Below are 18,816 nucleotides of genomic sequence, written 5' to 3' on the forward strand. Positions count from 1 at the left end.
AGAATTGAAACGTTAAGGCATCGTGTTTTTCCAAGCTTTCCGATTACTCGCAAGCTTGGGACAAACGTTGGATCATATTCGTCGAATACAACCAGCTGGTTACGAAAAAGTAAAATAAATTATTGAAGGATTGCACGTCGACAATCGCTTGCAGAGAGCCCTGAAAATAGCTTATTCCTACTTTTGACGTTTCCATTTCCGGTCGCGGAGTGCGAGTATATGAATATCACAGTGCGATTCTTTGAAGGCTTCCGCGTGCTCGGCTGTACGACACATTTGAATATCGACTGTGTCAAGAGGGGCGGTTTGACCCCTCGACCCGGGCTTTGACTTCGGTTATTGTACGAACGAGTTGGCGGAACGTGGATGCAGGCAAGTACGCTACAGATATACCTTCATTTTTCCCCACTAGCTTTTGATATATGCGTCATAACCGAGACGTTGAACACGACTGCGACGAGGATGGTGCTCTACGAGGGTATAATAAACCTCGATAAAAATGACGTCCCGAGCAACAAGGCCTGGAGCATTGGACCAGGTGACCACTTCAGGGCATCGCTTGCATTACCTTGCTAACCAACCACCACGACCACCACCACCACCACCACCACCACCACCACCACCACCACACCACACCCAGCCGACCAGACGCCCAAGAGATTCGGTCTCGTCGGCAAAGGACACTCGGCTCGTAAACTGCGGTCGCTTAATATAGTCTGCAGGATAGTGGGACCTGATCTCGCTACCGTCTATGCGTACCTCGAGTAGAACCGAAATTATGCCGGTGCCCAGGTTTTTGTTCGATTCGGTCGCGAGGCCACGTTGGGTGAAAAACAATGAGAAGTACGAACATGACCCTTTTCCTTTTGTGAGCTTGCAAACGATTAACCTATGCAAATATTTTTTGCGAGAGAGTGTACCCATTTTAATAACGAATTTCATTTAAAAATTTTATCTTATTTTCAAGTTGAAAAAGAAAAATGTTTGTTGAATCGAATTAATTCATTGCGCGCCATAATGGGATGTAGGCACAAAACTACACCTGCATGTAAAGATCTATCCGATGAAAGTATATGAAAATAACTCGTTATGAAAACAAGAATCCGAGCCTTGGACACTTTCAAATCTCATTGACACTCGGTATGTAAATCGAAATTTTGTTTTCACAATCAGATTATGTTATTTAAAATTGGTATAGAAATGATGTACCTAAATCACTAAATTGCAGAATTAAAGTCTGATACGCAATCTTGAAATGGCATCAATTCTGGGTAATTGCTTGGCTTGGAGTCGAGAGATGGTTGTTGAAAATTGGTGAGCGTTGCACGGATGCTTGAGGCGTTGTTAAATTGCCGTGAAAAATCTCCTCGCGGACGAGTTACATCCTGGACAGTCGTCGTTGCCGCTTGTATGCACGGCTCGGCGGTCCATTGTCGCGTTGTTTATACTTTATTTTATGGTGGGTGGCAGTTACCGGGCACAATACAACTCTGCTGACAACAAATTAGCGATCAGATAAGCCCAGAAGCGCAACCCTGCGACGCCATTATACCGCGCAAAAAAGAACAGCAGGACTTCGCCTGCGAGCCGGTGAAGCTGAAGTTGGCTACTCGAATACCAAAAGCCGCAAATTACCAAGGACTATGATATATTATACGTGGTTGCAAAAACGACGTTGAGAAACTCGTTCAACATGACCGCTACGGGATGCAGATGAGGGACTCTGTAGTGAAAGAGAGGGAGAATATAGTTTTAGAAATCCATTGAAGATCCTTTTGTCTTGAATCTGCAGGATGTTCATTTTTCTGGTAAACAGTTGTTCGCAGGAATTCCAGTCAATGAAAATCTTTAGTGGAGCGTACATACAATTTAGATGACTTATGAATCGAATGAAACATACTAGTGCGGAATACAGGTTCTATTGACGCAGGTGTGTGTGCAAATGAGTGTAGAATTATTGGGTACAGTTGTATATTCTTAATTTATTTATTTTATGTTCTTTTCTGTACAGCTCTTCAAATATTGTAACAACATTGTATTGAATAAATGTTTGACGTCTTCGTTTGTTTTTTCATAGCTAAAATTTATAATTATATTTTGAGGTTTTCTCTCACGCTTCTTCGGGCACAACGGAAACTTGGACGACCTGTCCGCTTCTAACGACGGTCACATTCACGGGACCTGGTTTCTCAAGGACTTTGTAAATGTCAATGGCGGCCCTTGCCGGCTCCCCATTAATGTGCGTCACGATGTCTCCGGGCTTTAATCCACCTCTGTTCAAAATTAATTGCAGAATTTCAATTGGTCGAAGGTCGGACGAATAATATCCAACCAAAGTTTGGCGGACGTAAGATTAAGCTAAATCGTACCTCAGCACTCAGGGGAATGAAACCACATACTATATTACTAATACCAAGTAGATAGATACCAGGTTGGACTAATCCTGGTGTCGGGTGAATATTGCACATTTACGGTCGACTCTTTATTTAGTTCTTGCCAGAATACTTAACAGAACTGAGAATATGGAACGTTCATAATGAAACAGTAATTATAGGTATGTAACAGCAAAGGGGTTTAATGTTTTTGCATGTGACCAGGTACTGTGTTCGCCCCATGATATCATAGATCTGATGAGGAATGCTGAAGCATTAAACTTACACGTCTGCAGGTGATCCAACGATAACTTTCCAGACTAAAACACCGTGCCTGACGTTCCACGGGATATTTTCATTACGCTGATGTAATTCGGACAAGATATCAGGGGTCAAAGTCAGCATAGTAATCCCCAAGTAGCGCCTTCTCGGACTCTCGATATTCGTCTGCGAACCTAGAATTGTGAAGCCTAAGGCCAGTGCCATTTTCGATCATGCGAATACTTTAACCAGTCAAGCACACAGTGATAATACAGTTTCGCCACGCTGAATCCGGTGATATGAGAAAAGTGCGTAAAAAGTAAACGAAAAATGTGATTCGTTTGAATGTATCCTGCAAGCTATACAGATATTTGGTAATTTTTCAAACGATTTCCGTACCTTTCGATTTTCGACGCTCTTCCACCCTCTTCAGGAAATCCTTTGCATAATCGATCGGTATGGCAAACGATATGCCGGCGGTTACTTTCATCGCATTTATGCCGATTGCCTCGCCGTTAAGATTTACCAGAGGACCACCAGAGTTGCCAAACTGAACGGCGTGTGTATGAGAAAAATTGACGAAATTAAAGTTTGTGATTTAATAACGGACTTTCAATGATATTTTGATAGCACAACATCTCACGGTAATAGCTGCGTCAGTTTGTATGTAGCCCATGTTTGTGTTGTGTAATCCTAACTCCTCACTTTGTCTGTTGACACTGCTAACAATTCCGCTGGTAATAGTGTTACTAAGGGCTAATGGCGATCCGATAGCTACGACAAACTCCCCTGGCCTCAGGGTTGAAGAACTTCCCAACTTCATAACCGGCAAATTGGTCTAAAACAAGGGTGCATAGAGCGTGTAATCCTTGTACAAAATCCTACAGATCTTGTCTCATCGATCACTGGTTCCATAGAAATACTATTTCGACATATGGCAATATTTTTTCTCCCCATAATTTCATCTTCTATTTATTCGAAAACGATCATTCCGACATTCGCATGGAAGACTTAGCAGAATGTTTCCCTCCTTCTTTATTGACTGAAATCACATTTTTTTATACTACCCATAAACGGAAGACTGAAGTCGATATTCTTGCTTGTTTTGAACAAAGAACCGAGAATTTAATTAAATGATTGAAAAATAAAGTTCCGGATGTTCGGTGGAATGGAGGATAAGCAATTAATTACTGTCGTAGATTAAAATATAAAATATCTGTACGGATCACAACAAAAATTGAAATTGTCAGCAGCAAACTAGTTGTTGCAATTCAATAATATCCCTTGCATACAATAATCTACATACACTTCAGTTCGCAAAACGAATATAGCAATGTCTTTCTAGAAACTACGAATAATTGCCAGGGTTTGACTGCATGTAAAATTAAGTTCTTAGTGATTCTAATTATTAGTATATTCGCCTCTCCTTTAACGTGATTTCTAATAGATCAATAAATCGAATTGTGAAAAGTGATTCTAAAAACTGTATTCTCAATTACCGACAATAATTCACGATCTCTCAATGAGTTCAGCATTTTCTGAATTCATAAGAAAACCCGGCCTCAGAACCAAGGTCAATATTCCGAGTTTTTCCCAGCACAAAACGGAAACTACCAAACTCAAGACCGCGTCCCAAATCCGGAATTTGAAGCTTCAATGTTAACGATAACTTCTGGCCTGTTTTACCTTGTTTATGCGAACCGTGGCCAAGTCGCTCTTCATATCGATATCTTCAACGGTTCCCGTGTAGCTGGTACCATCTTGCAGTCGAACCTTCAACCAAAAATTACTGGATTACAGTGCTCTAATAACACAGCTGTAAGACGGAACTTACGTTTACCTTGACAGAGGTATTCGGCTTGTTAATAACTACGTGCGCATTCGTCAATATCAAACCATCCTCCTTGACGATAAAACCAGAGCCATTGCTGGTAGTCATCGGTTTCCCCGTAAAGAAATCTATCCTGGTTCAGACGAAAACGAAGTAAAGTCAAATATTCGACCGGCAGACGTGGTAGAAAGCAATTCGAACATGTAGGTACCGATAAACTCACCTTCGCTGATCCTTCATTTCGATGTAAACCACGGACGGTGCGGAGACCTCGACGACGTCCGCAATGAAGTTGTACTTGTCGCGATTATGGTTTACGTTAGTCGCGAATACGTTCGTTGCCGCGTGAATGGCGGGAAAGGGAGATTTCACATTTTCAAACTTGAACCCCGCCACATCCCCCCTAAAATCCTCCTTCCAGTTGTACAAGACATATCCGAGGACCGAGGCGACGAGCGCAGAACAGGTTATGTAACGCTTCGAATTCTCGTCGCGCAAACGACCCTTTTCGCGGAAAGAGTTTGCCGTTCCAGTTCGAAAATCACGCTCGACATTTAAAACTGTCAAATATTGACAACGGAATATATGCTTTCTTCGCAGTACGTCGCACGCTAATCGCGCACAGGGTAACGCCATGATTCACAGCACCATCTGGAGGTTATGCGCCATGTTTCATTTGAATTTGAAACATCGGTGTCATCCGTGATTCCGAGATACCTGTTCATTTATACGTGCAATGCGTAATCTTGATAATTTGGAGAAAGTTGGCCGGGTTGGATATTCAACGTTTAATTATTTTGTGAACTGTAATTTATTTTTTCACTTACATGTTTCCTTTTCGCTATTTTTCACACACATTTCGAGTGCGTATTGCATCGAATCAGGCGTCTAATTACAAACAACGAAAAAGCTTGATTCTCGATATCGGGTGTGTCTTGCTTATTCGCTTCCGGAAGGAAAAGGGTCACGGAAAACTTTCGTTCGGCTAATTCTCCACAGCTGACGGAACAAATGGTTCTTAGTAGTAGTTTTTTATTTCGAGTACACTAACAAACAAGACACACTCGCTTTATCAAAAATCTTTCTACTGAATTGACTTAAGCCCAAAGAAGCAAATAAAAGGATTTCATGGTCGCAAACTTAATTATAGTCGCATTATTCGTCGTTAAGAGAATTGCTCTCAGAGTAAATCTTGTCCATGTCAAAGCTTGTAACCTGTTTACTCATTTGGATTATATCACTTCTGACTTTGCAATTTGGATCCACGTAACATGACTCTGAAAGTAAATTAAAACACGCGTTACGGTTAATTATTTGACGAAACAAGGAATTCCATTGCTAATATCAGGTATAAACGATCTACGGAAAGTTTAGAATTTTCCCCAAATTAGACATACGCGAAATTCAAAATAACCAACTCCTTTTGGATTGGCTACACCGATCAGTAAATTGATATTATCGATATTGCGCAAGTAATGAAATATGAAAATATAGTTTGTAACGAGCGTCGTAAGAAATGTCACTTTCGAAATTCTTGTCAAAATACCTTGCGAGCAGCAAATTCCATTAGCTGCGCATCGGCCGGTATTTCCTCTGCACATTGCAAACCCAGCTGTGCATGGTCTCGAATAAAGACTTTCTTTCCGACATTTATGAGTCTCGGCGGTACCGAAGAAACATCCAATCGAAGGACCGCAGCAAATCTTCGGCCCGAAACATTGTCCTTGCCTGTCGGGTCCGCAGGCGGAGCACTGCGGTAATTAATTAATTAATCGTAACTAGTTACTCAACAATCTTTGACCAAATTCATCTTATCTGTGCAGTTTTTCCTCTAGTAGATACGAATTGCACTTACCTCTCTGACCTGATATTTAAACGGATTGAATCCTCCGTCTCTTTTTCCGCCTCGCGGGCAGTTGATTATCAGACAGCCCAAAGTCGAGGAAACTAGGAATAGAATGACGACTATTTTTCGAAACATCGCGGCTCGTAACGGGTTGAGAAAATTTTGCCGACGTGTATCTTTCTAGGATCCGGGGATGCTGCGAGCTTCTGACCACTCGGAGTGCCAGAGAAGACTGATATGTGAGTTCAGAGATGCAGGTTGTATTTATATGGAGAATTCTTGGGAATTGAAATTCTCACCGAGTCGCGACGGGGTAAAAACGTATGCGTATTGTAACCGTATCTGGGTAAAACCACAATAGAACACTCTAAGAATTATGGTAATAAAAGCGGCTTATTTCGATGCAGGATTGAATATTAATTTATTTCAGCTCGATCCTTGACGTCAAGATTTAACGACAACGATCAAGTCCTCTCGATTATTGACGAACGCGTCATCCTGCTTGTTTTCACTCTTGCCCGTATGTTTTAAAAAATTGCGGTTACCGGTGATGTCGAAAAACAATTTCCGAATTTATAACTCTTACGACTCATCGTGATTTTCCGTTATCGCCGAGGTAAACCGGTTATTGCGGACCTTAAAAAAAAAACACCCACAATCGCGAAGAAAAATTTTCCTGACTGAGCTGATTCCCGACTACTTGAGAGAAAATGCTGTTGATCTGATGAGTACGTAATTCAAATCGATCATGTTGTTACGAAAGGTTTTCTTTTTATTAAAAATTATACACTTCATTTGCAATTCGTTTTCACTTGAGTTCAAACGACCGCGCGAAGTTGACGTATCCTAAGTTCACTTTTGCTTTGATTAACTTTTTTGAAAGATTTCACCATTCGTGAATGTTTTATTTTTTCTATTGATTCGCGACTTTTTATTTTCAAATATTTTCTTCTGCTTAAGTACATCTAAATCAAGGTTCATTCCTTGTGACTTCGTGGAAGTGAACACCTTCGACTTTGTCGTGATTTCCTCGGTCATTTTGGAAGTAGAGTTTGTCAATTTGAGAAGCTTCTTCTTCTTCACTTTTATTATATCTTCCATATTTTCCGTTTCAATTTTTTCTAGCGATGCTGTATCAATGGCTTTTCCCCGTTTTGAAACTTTGTCTAAAAGTTTTGACTTCGAATGTTTATTTTTCATTTTGGAATCATTTTTTGTCAACTTTTTCGGGATGACTTTCTCTGAATCAGCGACTCTGGACACTTCACCCAAAGTAGATACTAATTCGAATTCTTCAGGAGATTTCATGGATGTTTCACTCGCATTTGCAATCCTAGCCTTTTTTTTATTAGAAATATCGCTTACATCCAAGCGATGCTTGCGCTTCTGTCCTTTCAGTGTCGTGTCGTTGCTTTTTACTTTTGAGTTAGAAATATTTCCAGCATCTTTCGTACAAGTTTTTTCCACGTGACCTGAAAATGAAGAAAATATCAGGTTCTGACCTACCGTAGAAATGGTTTAATTTTCAAGTTAATTAAAGTTAACGATTCCAAGCCTCGTACCAAATTCATTGCATCTGAAGCATTGCCCAGTAATTTTCGGAACTACACCGCACTTGTGAGTTTCTAAGGTGCATCGATTGCATTTCTTACAGTGTTTCCACGTCGGTTTGACGCAGCGGGCACAAATATTGCAGTGTCTGTACCTTCGTCCATCTTTGGAAGTGCACGCTGCACATTTTTTACAATGTTTATTCTCCTCGAATGTCCATTTGTTACATTTCTTGCAGTGCTTATAACCGCGATGAGATTGTAGCGTCAATAAACTTAAATCTATATCTGTAAATATGCGAACCGGTGTTGCTAAGATTTTGTCAGGCGATTTCACGAATAACGGATGATTTTGATAATCCACTTTGTAGTCGAACATTTTCAGATCTCTCAGACCTCCCGATATCCCAGGTGGGTTTGATTTTTCTCTCAGCACAGCTTCCATAAAATACGGAAAAATGAACATCGTTTTCAATGCAACACTGTCCGCATCAATTTTATTCCACTTTCTGTGTAAATCATAAATTGTTTTCAATGTTTGAGAAATAGGTTCAACACGTCCGCCGAATGGTGGATCACAAATTATATAAGTATCCCTGCCACCGTCTTGTGTGAGAAAATCCTTCAAGACATCTTTTGATTCTTCATGAAAGAAATGGTGATTGAAAAGATTGTACCAACAGAAACTCAAGGGGCCATAGAAATTATGCTGAAACAGTGCATGGTTCTTATTGATAATTTCATATTGCCAAATACAGATTGCTTTTACAATATGTATAGATTTACAGTTTCAGACTATTTGAAAGCTATCAGGATTCCAAATAATGCTAGACTTCTTGGAATTTAGATTTTGTAGGTCTCTTGATTTTTAATTACAAAGTGAAAAAATGATTTTGAAGAAATAACTTACATATCTCCCATCAAAATCTAAGAGCAAACTTGAGACTTTGTCGTCGTGATGATTCACAAGGTATTCGTGAATTCTTGGTGTTCCTATGCATAAGATATGCTTAGCGCCTAGATTGAGGAGCATGAAAATGATATCGCTGACTGATTGGTCAGAGAATAAATATTGGGCCTCCTTCTTGGGATTTTCAAGAGGTCTCAGAAATTCAGTAGGATGACGCAGCTGATGGTCCGTAAGATTTTCAATTATATCGTGACCCCTGTGTTTGTGTTTTTCAGAGACAAAAGAGAGACGCCCACAATCATGGCAGTAGATTCTTCTAATTGGATTTGTCGCCAATATCTCATTCAGTAAAATAAACATTTTCTGATGATCATAGCGAGGTAAAACTTTCTTCGCCTCAAGTTCCCAGGCCTGTTTTTGGTGCTTCGTTGGCTTGCTTCCATGCTCCAAGTAAAACGAACATAGCTTCCTATCTCGGCACGCCGAACATGCATAAAACTGTTTATATTCACCGTCGACGTATCGACCAAACAGCAGTGTTGGTCCTAAAACATTGAACAAAGTAATCTCTGATATTTAATGATTCAAGCATTACTTATAGATCGATTCCTCGCAAATTAATCATGGACTAGGTTACGCTAGATTTAGACGAATTTGTGCAACTTGACATAGACCTACCATGTGGGCATTTTGGATGGTCGGCTAAATCGCTCCAAATGCATTGATAGCCACTTGGAGAATCATTGTGCGTAATTTTCATATTTGATTCCTCTATCAATTATCGGACTTTGAAATAAGGACAACGTAAATATTGTTTGAATATAACCTAACCTAACCTTACTTTTTCTCCCTACCCATGCACGTGTTTGACCAATTTGGATTTAATCTACATATCACGTATCAATTTGTTTTCCCACTGTCAGCAACTGGGCGGATAAAAATATATGTATATGATTCTGGCTTGACCATAAACAATATCACTGAAAACTGAAAAGTCAAGGCCCAGTTTATTTTCTGGCAGGCGGCCAGCAGATGATATTGAAACGATGCCGCGGGAAAGTTCGTCAGCGAACAATTGAAGAGGAGCAGATTCCACGAGTTCTCATCTCACGTGTCCGTGTAGTTTTTTCGGTTGAAGCTGCGCGCCGCATGCAATGCGTAGCGTTGCACGCTTGGCATTTGGATTAATAGGATTGGGAAGAATCGCGACGCAGCGTCAGGGGCAAAATTACGCGGTTGTTTACTCCACCGTTACGTTGAATCGTCAATTCCTTAGACTTTCTTCACAGAAATTATTTGTTTCTTTTATTAATTTAAGGTTATTCAAGCACGTGACAGCGAATATGCCGCCAAAACGCAGAGCACCACGAAAGGTTAGATTCATTGGCATTTTTACTGTAACAAAATACGATCGCTCGTGTAAAACTCGTTGTATGCATTCACGACTCCATTTAGTTAACGTGATAAAATAATACTCAAAAAATTGAATACTTTTCTTAGCAGCGATATGTTTACCATTTATTTCTTTGGATTTTTAGTTGTATCAGATGAAAATAAAATTTAGTAGTTGACTGCTCCAAAATCGTTATTTGTGTATCTATCGTTAATTAGATAACAATATAATTTCTATATCAGGACGAATTTTAAGTTTAATGTAGCAATTTACTGCTTATAGAATGCAATAATTCTTTTATTACCCAGAATGGAAGCTTCATGTATGTTTTACGCTTCTTTTCTTAATTGTTATCTAGGCAAAATGTCCTTTATACGTATATATATAATCACAAACGTGAAGCAAAAAAATAACATCACGAATGTATACCTTAAATTGCATTTGACTGTGTCAAAATGAGAGGAATTAGTGTCTTTGAAGTGAGAAAATCTATGAATTTACCACTTTTAGACCTCCGAACAAGTTTTCTTTGCAAATGTGTTTACTATTTTGTCATTTTTGGAAACTTTTCACTTCCACTGCCTTATAAATGACAATATATTAATCTGGTACCAAAATTGATTTCTATCAATTAACCAGTGTACTTGTATTGAGACAGCCTGAAACCTTGGACCTACGTTAAGAATTATGGAAAGTTAAATATGCAGTTGTTTCATTGTTTCTTAAACTACTTATAACCTGATTCCAATGAGAAATATTTGGCTCTACCTTCTGTTATTCGTTACTCTACATAAAGTTTTGTCAATATGTTAATAAAAGTCATCTGGAAGCATAGAAATATTTTTTCATATCACATATTGTGTAAGACATGGCGATTTCCTATTTCCTGATTACCAATTACCTCACTAATGCGAATAATCAGCTTGGTATAAAGTAATTTGTAATTGAATCAAGATCTTTGTAATTTGTAATTGAGAATGAGATATCATCACTGAAATAGATGAAGTTAACATATAAAATTGGGTGCATGTATTATCCCTGTGGCAAATTTTTTGAAAAGGAAAATTCACAATGAAGGAGTACATGAATACAATAATTCCAAAACTTCAAATAATTTTCTTCAGGTATCGCGTAAAGCTAAAGCAGGAACTTCGCAGGAGGACGAAATACAAACTAAAACTGCTGCAAAGTCAGCAAGTAAAAAAACAAAGCGGAATGTAGATGAAGAGGAGGCTTCAAATGACGAACCAGCTCCAAAGAAAACTAAATTGGAGCAAAAGAAAGCCCCGATGAATAAAACTGAGTCAAATTTAAGTAATATTGACTTTGATTGCCCAAAGTTGAATGCAAATGGTGACAAGTTCAACGTTAAAATATGCAGCTGGAATGTATCTGGAGTTAGAGCATGTCTTAAAGTAAGCTTTACAACTCAGGCTTTCATTAGCAAATAAAGCCCAAGCTGCCACTCTCGTTGTTTATATTTTCATGTATCGCACACTAGCGTCACATTGCTCCTATATTGTTTTTTTTTTTTTCTATACAGAAAAATGGGTTTGAATATCTTTTGAAGGAAAATGCTGATATTATTGCACTTCAAGAGACAAAATGTGACAAAGACAAACTACCTGATGAAATAAAACTTCCAGGGTATCACGAATACTTTATAGACAGTAAGAATAGTCTTAATATTCAATTAAATGTTTCTTCTGTCATCGAGCTCTCAACTTTACCCTAATCTCAACATTCTTTTTAACAAGGCAAGAAATCTGGATACTGCGGAGTTGCCTTATACAGCAAGAAAGAACCGTTGGATATTATATATGGATTAAACATTCCAAAACATGATGATGAGGGTAGAATGATAACAGCAGAATATGAAAATTTTTTTGTTGTTTGTGTCTGTGAGTTGAATTATTTTACTTACCCTCTAAACTGATTTTATAGCATTGTGAAATGAACTTCTCATCACCAGTTCCATACCACTTATAACCACCATTCCTGCCTGTCTTTTATCTTGTCCGATTATATCTTTATAAATTATTTGTCTCATATTCTATTAGATGTTCCTAATGCCGGCAAAAACCTGGTTACACTGCCTAAAAGACTGCAGTGGAATGAAGATTTCAAAAAATTTATTCAAAAGCTAGACGCAAAGAAGCCAGTTATTGTGTGCGGAGACATGAATGTTGCTCATAACGAAATAGGTGAGAATGTAGAACTATTTCAGAGGGGGAAAAAGTTCTTTGTGGTATAAGTGAATCATTAGCATTCTTATTGTGCATTGTGTAATTTTCATTTTACAGACTTGAAAAACCCAACAACAAACATGAAAAATGCAGGTTTCACCAAAGAAGAACGACAAGGTATGACGGATTTCTTAGATGCTGGTTACGTTGATACATTTAGACAACTATATCCTGACAAAACCGACGCATATACATTTTGGGCATACTTCAATAATTCACGCAGCAAGAATATTGGATGGTAAGGATTTTTGCAATTTATATGTGAATCATCTTTTTCACTCATCATGTAATATTGACATTTGTAATGTAACTTGTTATTGCTGATCAATTAATTCAGATATCCTATGTAGAATTCTTATTCAAATTTGACTCATGTTCTTATTCCCATCATTTGTTTTTCAGGAGGATTGATTACTTTCTGGTTTCTAAGACAATAAAAGATAACGTTTGTGACAGTGTTATCAGAGATCAGGTATTTGGCAGTGATCACTGTCCGATAATACTTTACGCGAACTTGTAAATGAGTATTACATTTCCAGAGATTTTCGTGTTATCAGGGAAAAAAATGTACAAATCTCTGTGTATTATCAATTTTTAATTTTTCCTAGTTGTACTTCATAGTACCATGATAATTTCCTTCTCAAATTTGCAAGAATCTTATTTTGTAACATACTGTATCGTTTTTCAGTCCAAAATAAATACCTCAATTTTTGTAAATTTATCACCAACCCGTTCATACATACCCTATGGATGTGAATTCGAAGAATTCATTATTCTTTTTCTATTAAGTTCTAATAAATAGTAGATGAAATTAGTTTACAATTCTTTGGAATTCGAATATGTCCTGTTTACATTTTGATAGAATATGAAGAAATAAAGTAGTGCTACACAAATGTTTAAATCTTCTGGATGGTTTTATAACAATGAGTACATATAACATACAAATGCCGTTTGCTTTATATTATTAATATATGAATCCTAATCTTAATCAGGTTTGATTGAAACATACATGTTTAATCCTCTCCTGCTGGAATGGCATCTTCTAGTCGTTTGACAAACTTGACTCGTATCTCTGTTACGCTATCATTTTTTAATTGATCTTGAAGAAACCAAGAGGCTACTTCCATTTGTACCATTTCACAAGCACCTCTGAGTACACCGGTAAGTATATTGCAGTATTTCAAGTTTAAGCAATGATCAGGTAATTCTACAAATTCTGTCAACGGATTGGTTTCAAAGCATAGGGAAAATGCATCTCCCGCTGGGCTCCAATTTGTAATGGTCGGTGTTATACCCAAGAATATCTTGAAACCACTTTGTATTTTCTCTGCCGTATCTCTGAAATCGTAACATCTTCCGGAACCAGTCCGAGCTAGGAAATCTTCGATCAATCGAATTCCCATGTTGTATCCCATCCTTTCTAGCTGTTTGTTGACATCCTCCACATTCTCATAGTCTTTCAAAAGCTGTGTCACCAGTGCGCCGTATGTAAGAGTGAAGAGCTCTGAATTCTAAAATATATACAGTAATATTAAAATTGTTTTAATTTTTTACTTGAGTCACGAATTACTGATGTGGGAAAAAAGAACCACATCATGGAGCTAAAGAATGAGAAAACCGTTCATTGTTAAACGATAGAAACGGAAATTAAATGTTTTGTTATTAGTCTATATTTGTTGCAATCAGGAACCTAACTCGTGAAATAATTGAATCAGTACCAACCACTTTTTTCGCATCAAGTCTTGCCCCCGTTCGCGACATTATTTTAATCAAAATAAATCACTGACGTCGAGACGTTGGTAATTTTCAGGTTATCTTGTCACTTGTCATTTACTCGCTGGCCAGCAGTGCAGACAGTGTTGCCAGTCTGAAATTTTACTTCGTACTACCCAAGATTATAAAATGTACTAGATTGGAGGCGCTCCGTACTAAAGGCTTCCAGCAGCAAATTACCGACTGTGAACAGAGAAGATTCTTGCGTTAATTTATAACATCGATAAAAAATTTTATTACTTACTAGAAATAAACGGCAAATCTGAAATACGTTGAGGATAACTGTTATTTCATTTAATTTTTCCCAAACAGTTGACATTTCCTCAAAATTTCGATTATTAATCACTACATAATTTCTGTACTCTAAAATAAGTCTTTAATTTTGTAAGTAATTTCAAGACAACCCAAACAAAACCGCACAAGTACAAACCCAACCCAACACAACAAAAGTTCAATAAAATGCAAAAAGCACGTAGTATATGTATATGTGGTGATAAAAACAATTCAAATTAATATGACCGATAAAGAAGACCGATACCGATTGGTCGTCACGCTGGTTCGAGTTTGCGTTTGGAGTACACGATTAATTTGTTTTAATTCTAATCTATCCATGTACGATATTAATATATATGATCCATTTACGATTAATACGTGATGCATACTATAAACTTTATAATTTCCCGGAAGACAAACTAGATTATCTACAGTAATCCTGGTATAATATGAAAATAAAAGAATTATTCATTTTGAAATGGGATTCTATTCGACACGTGCTCGATGTATTCCATAACATTAATATTGTTCACGACTAACTCGTGAACCACCAATATCTTCGGCTCTGGCTTACGCGCGGGCCCGCACACTCATGCGTCGCCCCTGAGCTCAATCTCCAGCCGCGCGCCGCCGCGAGCATCGACCACATTACGTCACGCGCGCCGCTAACGCCACCCACGCAGCTACGCGCGCGTCCCGCAACCGGCGCGCCAAGTTTCCCGCTATCAAGTTTGCGCCGCGGCTGGGATATGAAACCGATGAAATCAGCCATCAGTAGCACTGCTTCGGTATCACCTACGTGTGTGCTACTACTTGCTCGACAGTCCTGCAACTTCACCGTTACACCAAGAGGGTTACTTCTTCGCCAAACAAGAGTATCAGAGTTACTGCATCATAGGCATCTCTACCCTGGCTCCAGCCTGCGTCGTCCAGGGGACCTGTTCCTACAATCCACAAGCTCCCTGGGTTCTACAACCGAACGAATTCTCGCCAAAGTCACCCAGCGTGCTGCTGTCACTCTGGGACGTCAGACGAGCAAGGCTCGTCTCGCTACGATACAGTCGCAGCATCCCCATCCATGCTATTAACTCTGAAGGCGTCACCAGTTGCACTCATCACCGTGGCGACGCCGAAAACGCCCCCACGAGCAACGATTGCCATGCCATCCGCGCCATCGGACAGTGAATGGGAACCATCGCAGCCACATCCTCCTACGCCCCCAAGTTCACCTGAGAGGAGCTACACTCCACCACCGATCACCACACCGCATCACAACTGCACGTCTCAGCAGCCGCCTCCACCACAATTGAAGTGGACCACAGCAAAACCTCGCATCACGTGGCAACCAAATTATAAATGAGATGTTGTATATATGTAAATAAACAAATAAATGATGAGAGATACAGTAAACATAAACCACTACAAGTCTCGTCTCTGATTTAGCAGCGATACTCCCCTCCATGCGGCTCAGTCGGAACAGTAACGACAACTAGCAAATAAACATTCATAATTATTCCAACAACTTTTGATTTGTTCTCTCGATCCTGAATTTTCGTAGGCATAGAATCGAAACGCTGTTTTACCTAGTCGCAAGTGAAGTATCGTTGGGCAGAGAAGCAGAATTGTTTTTCGAAAAGTGTTCGTATAGAGAAAAATTCAGAGTAGCCGTAATACATCACGGATGGAATAATTTCAGTCGAGATGAAATGGATGCTCCGTATATGAGACAGTATTTAACGCAGCGTCCTGATTTAAAGACCTAAAAAGGTAATTGCCGGCAATTTTTTTTTTTTTTTGATAGGGAGAGGAAGAACTGAGCTTCTTAAAACTTCAAGTGTATTTTAACACACATTTGAAAGGTAAGTACGAGGGAAAATTCCTATCATCCAACTGTCGCAGAACGGCAGCGTTATTAGCTGACCCGTTAACTGGAGAATATGTCTTCAGTCCACAATTGACCATCGAAGGGCCTAGCCGCTTGAGTCTGGAATCGGCTGGAAAGCAAAAGTGTGTATTTCTTGTCTGAATGTAAAAACTAAAATCATTACACATCAGATCATATCATTCTACATTATACATCTTACATCATACATAGTATTGAAGTTCGAAACCAAAGTTTGGATGTTCAGAAAATGACGTCACCCAAAATTTTTTTTCTCTTGACGTCATCGATCTAAAATCAGCTAGCCGAATTCGTCAGTCTGGAAACAACCGCGCAGTAGGGCGGACATATGAGAATCGCGCTCCGCGGATTTCGAATGCCGGGTTCTCTACCCCGTTCCGGATCCGCTTTCTGGTGCAACTCGACTTCCTGGACAAGCGCTCCATAGTTTCTACGTTTCAGGTCCACTACTTGGAGAAACTCGACTTCAGGGACAAGTGCTCCGTAGTTCCTGCGTTCCAGGTCTGCTACCGGGTGAAACTCGACTTCAGGAACAAACGCCCCGTAGTTTCTCGACCCAAAATCCACGACCTTGTGAAACTCGACTTTCAGGACAAGCGCACCGTAGTTTCTGTGCTCAAGGTCCATTAGCTGGTGAAACTTGATTTCCTGGACAAGCGCTCCGTGGTTCCTGCACTCCGGGTCCGCTACCTGGTGAATTTCGACTCTCGGAAGACAACGAAGACGAGGAGGACGAGGATTTCTGCTCGGTGAGTAAAACATTTTTATAATATTTGATGGCAATTGTAATTATATTTCATATAAATTTTTTTACACTTGTCTTGTTTACAATAAATTATTTCAATTCATTTTTCGCGCAAGCACAAATTCAGTAGCTATGAATGCGCCAATAGAAGTTATTGTATTATCAATTAATAAATTAATTATATTAATCCTCACACAATATTTTGAAGTGTTCTTATACTGCAAATATGTATTACTGTTCAAGGCATAACCCGAGGTGATTATCGGTGGTTGTTGGAGGTGGTTGGCGGTGGTTAAAGGTGGTCGGAGGTGGACGAGGAGGAGGACGAGGAAGACGAGGATTTGTACTCGGTGAGTAAAACATTTATATAATATTGATTGGCAATTGCATTTATATTGTATTTCAAATTTTTCAAACTTGTCATCTTTACAATAAATTATTTCAATTCATTTTTCGCGCAAGCCCAAATTCAGTAGCTGTCAGTGCGCTAATAAAATTTCTATAACTTTATAATCTTCTCATAATCTTTTTGGTAAAATATGTCGATAAAAAAATTACATTAAAACTTAAACGGTATTTTTGATTTGTTCTCATCCTGAAAATATTTATCAGTATTCGAGGTATAACTCGAGGTGGTTGGAGGTGGTCGAGCTGGACGAGGTGGAGGACGAGGATTCGTGCTCGGTGAGTTTAACATTTTTACAATATTTGACGAAGTAGAATCAGCATCAGGAGTAGGATCAGGGGAAGATGTAGAAATAGGAGTAGAAGTAGGAGTAGTGGTAGGAATAGGACTCGGAGTAGGAATATGAGTAGAAGTAGGAATAGTAGGAGTTAGAGTGGGATTAGGAGTAGGAGTAGTCGGAGTAGTAGGAGTTAGAGTGGGATTAGGAGTAGGAGTAGGAGTAGGAGCAGAAGTAGGTAGGGCGGAGTGGGTCGCGAGAGGGGCGGGGAGGGGCGGGAAGGGGATATTGTCATATCAAGTTATCAGTAATAAGCAATTGCGGGTAAAATATTAGCTTACTTTTGTAAGTATTTATGAATGTAGCCTCTATGAATATTCATTGTTGGTATATAAGTCCTGGCAACGTACCTACTTTCTGTAAGAGATGTTGAAGATTTTCAACATAATTATGTTTCAGTTCTGTGCCCCACCTAGTGATCCACTAGTACATATCCTCCGACGTGACATCGCTGTGCTACGTATAAAGAAGAAAAGATTTATGAAGATGCAGATTGCTCCTCTCTTCTTGCCATTGTGCTTTCAGCCATTGTTGTGGTGTGTGTTTAAAATTAAGGAGAGTATATAATATAGAATAACAGGTACAGCTACGAATATAGCACTACAATAAATCTTATAGAAATGAGCTCTCATTGAGATTTCTCTGTATTTATAACTCGACGCGAGAAGGCAAAAATCAATATAATGCCATCTGTAAGGTAATTGGACTCGTATTTGCACTACGAGAACTCGTTGGGCATTTTGCGGTGAAGTTTGAAAAATTGTTGTACAAGACATTAAATAACTATAAAAATGGATAAAAAATATTATCCCCAATTGTGAATGTAGCTAATACAGCTTTAACCGTATATTGATTATGTTAATGATCTATTGTTACAAGATCGGAATTAGATAAGCTCTCTAAATACTTATTTCCAGTCTAATAATTTATATCATGTATATGTAAATGTATATTTCTTCGGTTTATACAA

At 38.9% G+C, this 18,816-nt stretch overlaps 5 protein-coding genes across 10 annotated transcripts; 1 reads left to right on the plus strand and 4 right to left on the minus strand.

Moving 5' to 3' along the window:
• Positions 1-1,972: 1,972 nt before the first annotated feature.
• On the minus strand, positions 1,973-5,138 carry LOC124301517 (serine protease HTRA2, mitochondrial). Of its 4 annotated transcripts, none has more exons than XM_046756892.1 (7): positions 4,688-5,138; positions 4,468-4,597; positions 4,320-4,406; positions 3,277-3,471; positions 3,033-3,183; positions 2,659-2,827; positions 1,973-2,273 (listed from the first exon to the last, which is right to left on the minus strand). In XM_046756892.1, the coding sequence occupies exons 1-7, from the start codon at positions 5,098-5,100 to the stop codon at positions 2,111-2,113; spliced, it is 1,308 nt and encodes a 435-aa protein (XP_046612848.1). In that variant the 5' UTR covers positions 5,101-5,138; the 3' UTR covers positions 1,973-2,110. The 4 variants fall into 4 exon arrangements, with proteins under 4 accessions (XP_046612848.1, XP_046612935.1, XP_046612665.1 ...); XM_046756979.1 differs by having other exon boundaries at positions 4,474-4,597; positions 4,688-5,137; XM_046756709.1 differs by having other exon boundaries at positions 2,659-2,842; positions 4,688-5,137.
• A 103-nt stretch (positions 5,139-5,241) lies between these two features.
• On the minus strand, positions 5,242-6,747 carry LOC124301924 (neurophysin 1-like). Its single transcript, XM_046757568.1, has 3 exons — positions 6,320-6,747; positions 6,011-6,215; positions 5,242-5,741 (listed from the first exon to the last, which is right to left on the minus strand). The coding sequence occupies exons 1-3, from the start codon at positions 6,443-6,445 to the stop codon at positions 5,620-5,622; spliced, it is 453 nt and encodes a 150-aa protein (XP_046613524.1). The 5' UTR covers positions 6,446-6,747; the 3' UTR covers positions 5,242-5,619.
• Positions 6,748-7,061: 314 nt separating this feature from the next.
• Positions 7,062-9,746, minus strand: LOC124301375 (rRNA N6-adenosine-methyltransferase ZCCHC4). 2 transcript variants are annotated; one of them, XM_046756366.1, is made up of 5 exons: positions 9,612-9,687; positions 9,449-9,541; positions 8,771-9,315; positions 7,873-8,569; positions 7,062-7,782 (listed from the first exon to the last, which is right to left on the minus strand). In XM_046756366.1, exons 2-5 carry the CDS (start codon positions 9,528-9,530, stop codon positions 7,178-7,180), a joined length of 1,929 nt encoding a protein of 642 aa, XP_046612322.1. In that variant the 5' UTR covers positions 9,531-9,541; positions 9,612-9,687; the 3' UTR covers positions 7,062-7,177. The 2 variants fall into 2 exon arrangements, with proteins under 2 accessions (XP_046612322.1, XP_046612414.1); XM_046756458.1 differs by lacking the exon at positions 9,449-9,541 and having other exon boundaries at positions 9,612-9,746.
• Positions 9,747-9,924: 178 nt separating this feature from the next.
• Positions 9,925-12,962, plus strand: LOC124301691 (exodeoxyribonuclease). The gene is made up of 7 exons (XM_046757096.1): positions 9,925-10,143; positions 11,288-11,578; positions 11,707-11,833; positions 11,921-12,064; positions 12,224-12,367; positions 12,467-12,647; positions 12,812-12,962. Exons 1-7 carry the CDS (start codon positions 9,925-9,927, stop codon positions 12,927-12,929), a joined length of 1,224 nt encoding a protein of 407 aa, XP_046613052.1. The 3' UTR covers positions 12,930-12,962.
• Positions 12,963-13,304: 342 nt separating this feature from the next.
• On the minus strand, positions 13,305-14,301 carry LOC124301824 (trafficking protein particle complex subunit 3). Of its 2 annotated transcripts, none has more exons than XM_046757433.1 (2): positions 14,128-14,301; positions 13,305-13,920 (listed from the first exon to the last, which is right to left on the minus strand). In XM_046757433.1, the coding sequence occupies exons 1-2, from the start codon at positions 14,143-14,145 to the stop codon at positions 13,423-13,425; spliced, it is 516 nt and encodes a 171-aa protein (XP_046613389.1). In that variant the 5' UTR covers positions 14,146-14,301; the 3' UTR covers positions 13,305-13,422. The 2 variants fall into 2 exon arrangements, with proteins under 2 accessions (XP_046613389.1, XP_046613303.1); XM_046757347.1 differs by having other exon boundaries at positions 14,132-14,296.
• Positions 14,302-18,816: the final 4,515 nt, after the last annotated feature.

The sequence above is a fragment of the Neodiprion virginianus genome, chromosome 1, assembly GCF_021901495.1.
Source record: "Neodiprion virginianus isolate iyNeoVirg1 chromosome 1, iyNeoVirg1.1, whole genome shotgun sequence".
NCBI classification, from domain to species: domain Eukaryota; kingdom Metazoa; phylum Arthropoda; class Insecta; order Hymenoptera; family Diprionidae; genus Neodiprion; species Neodiprion virginianus.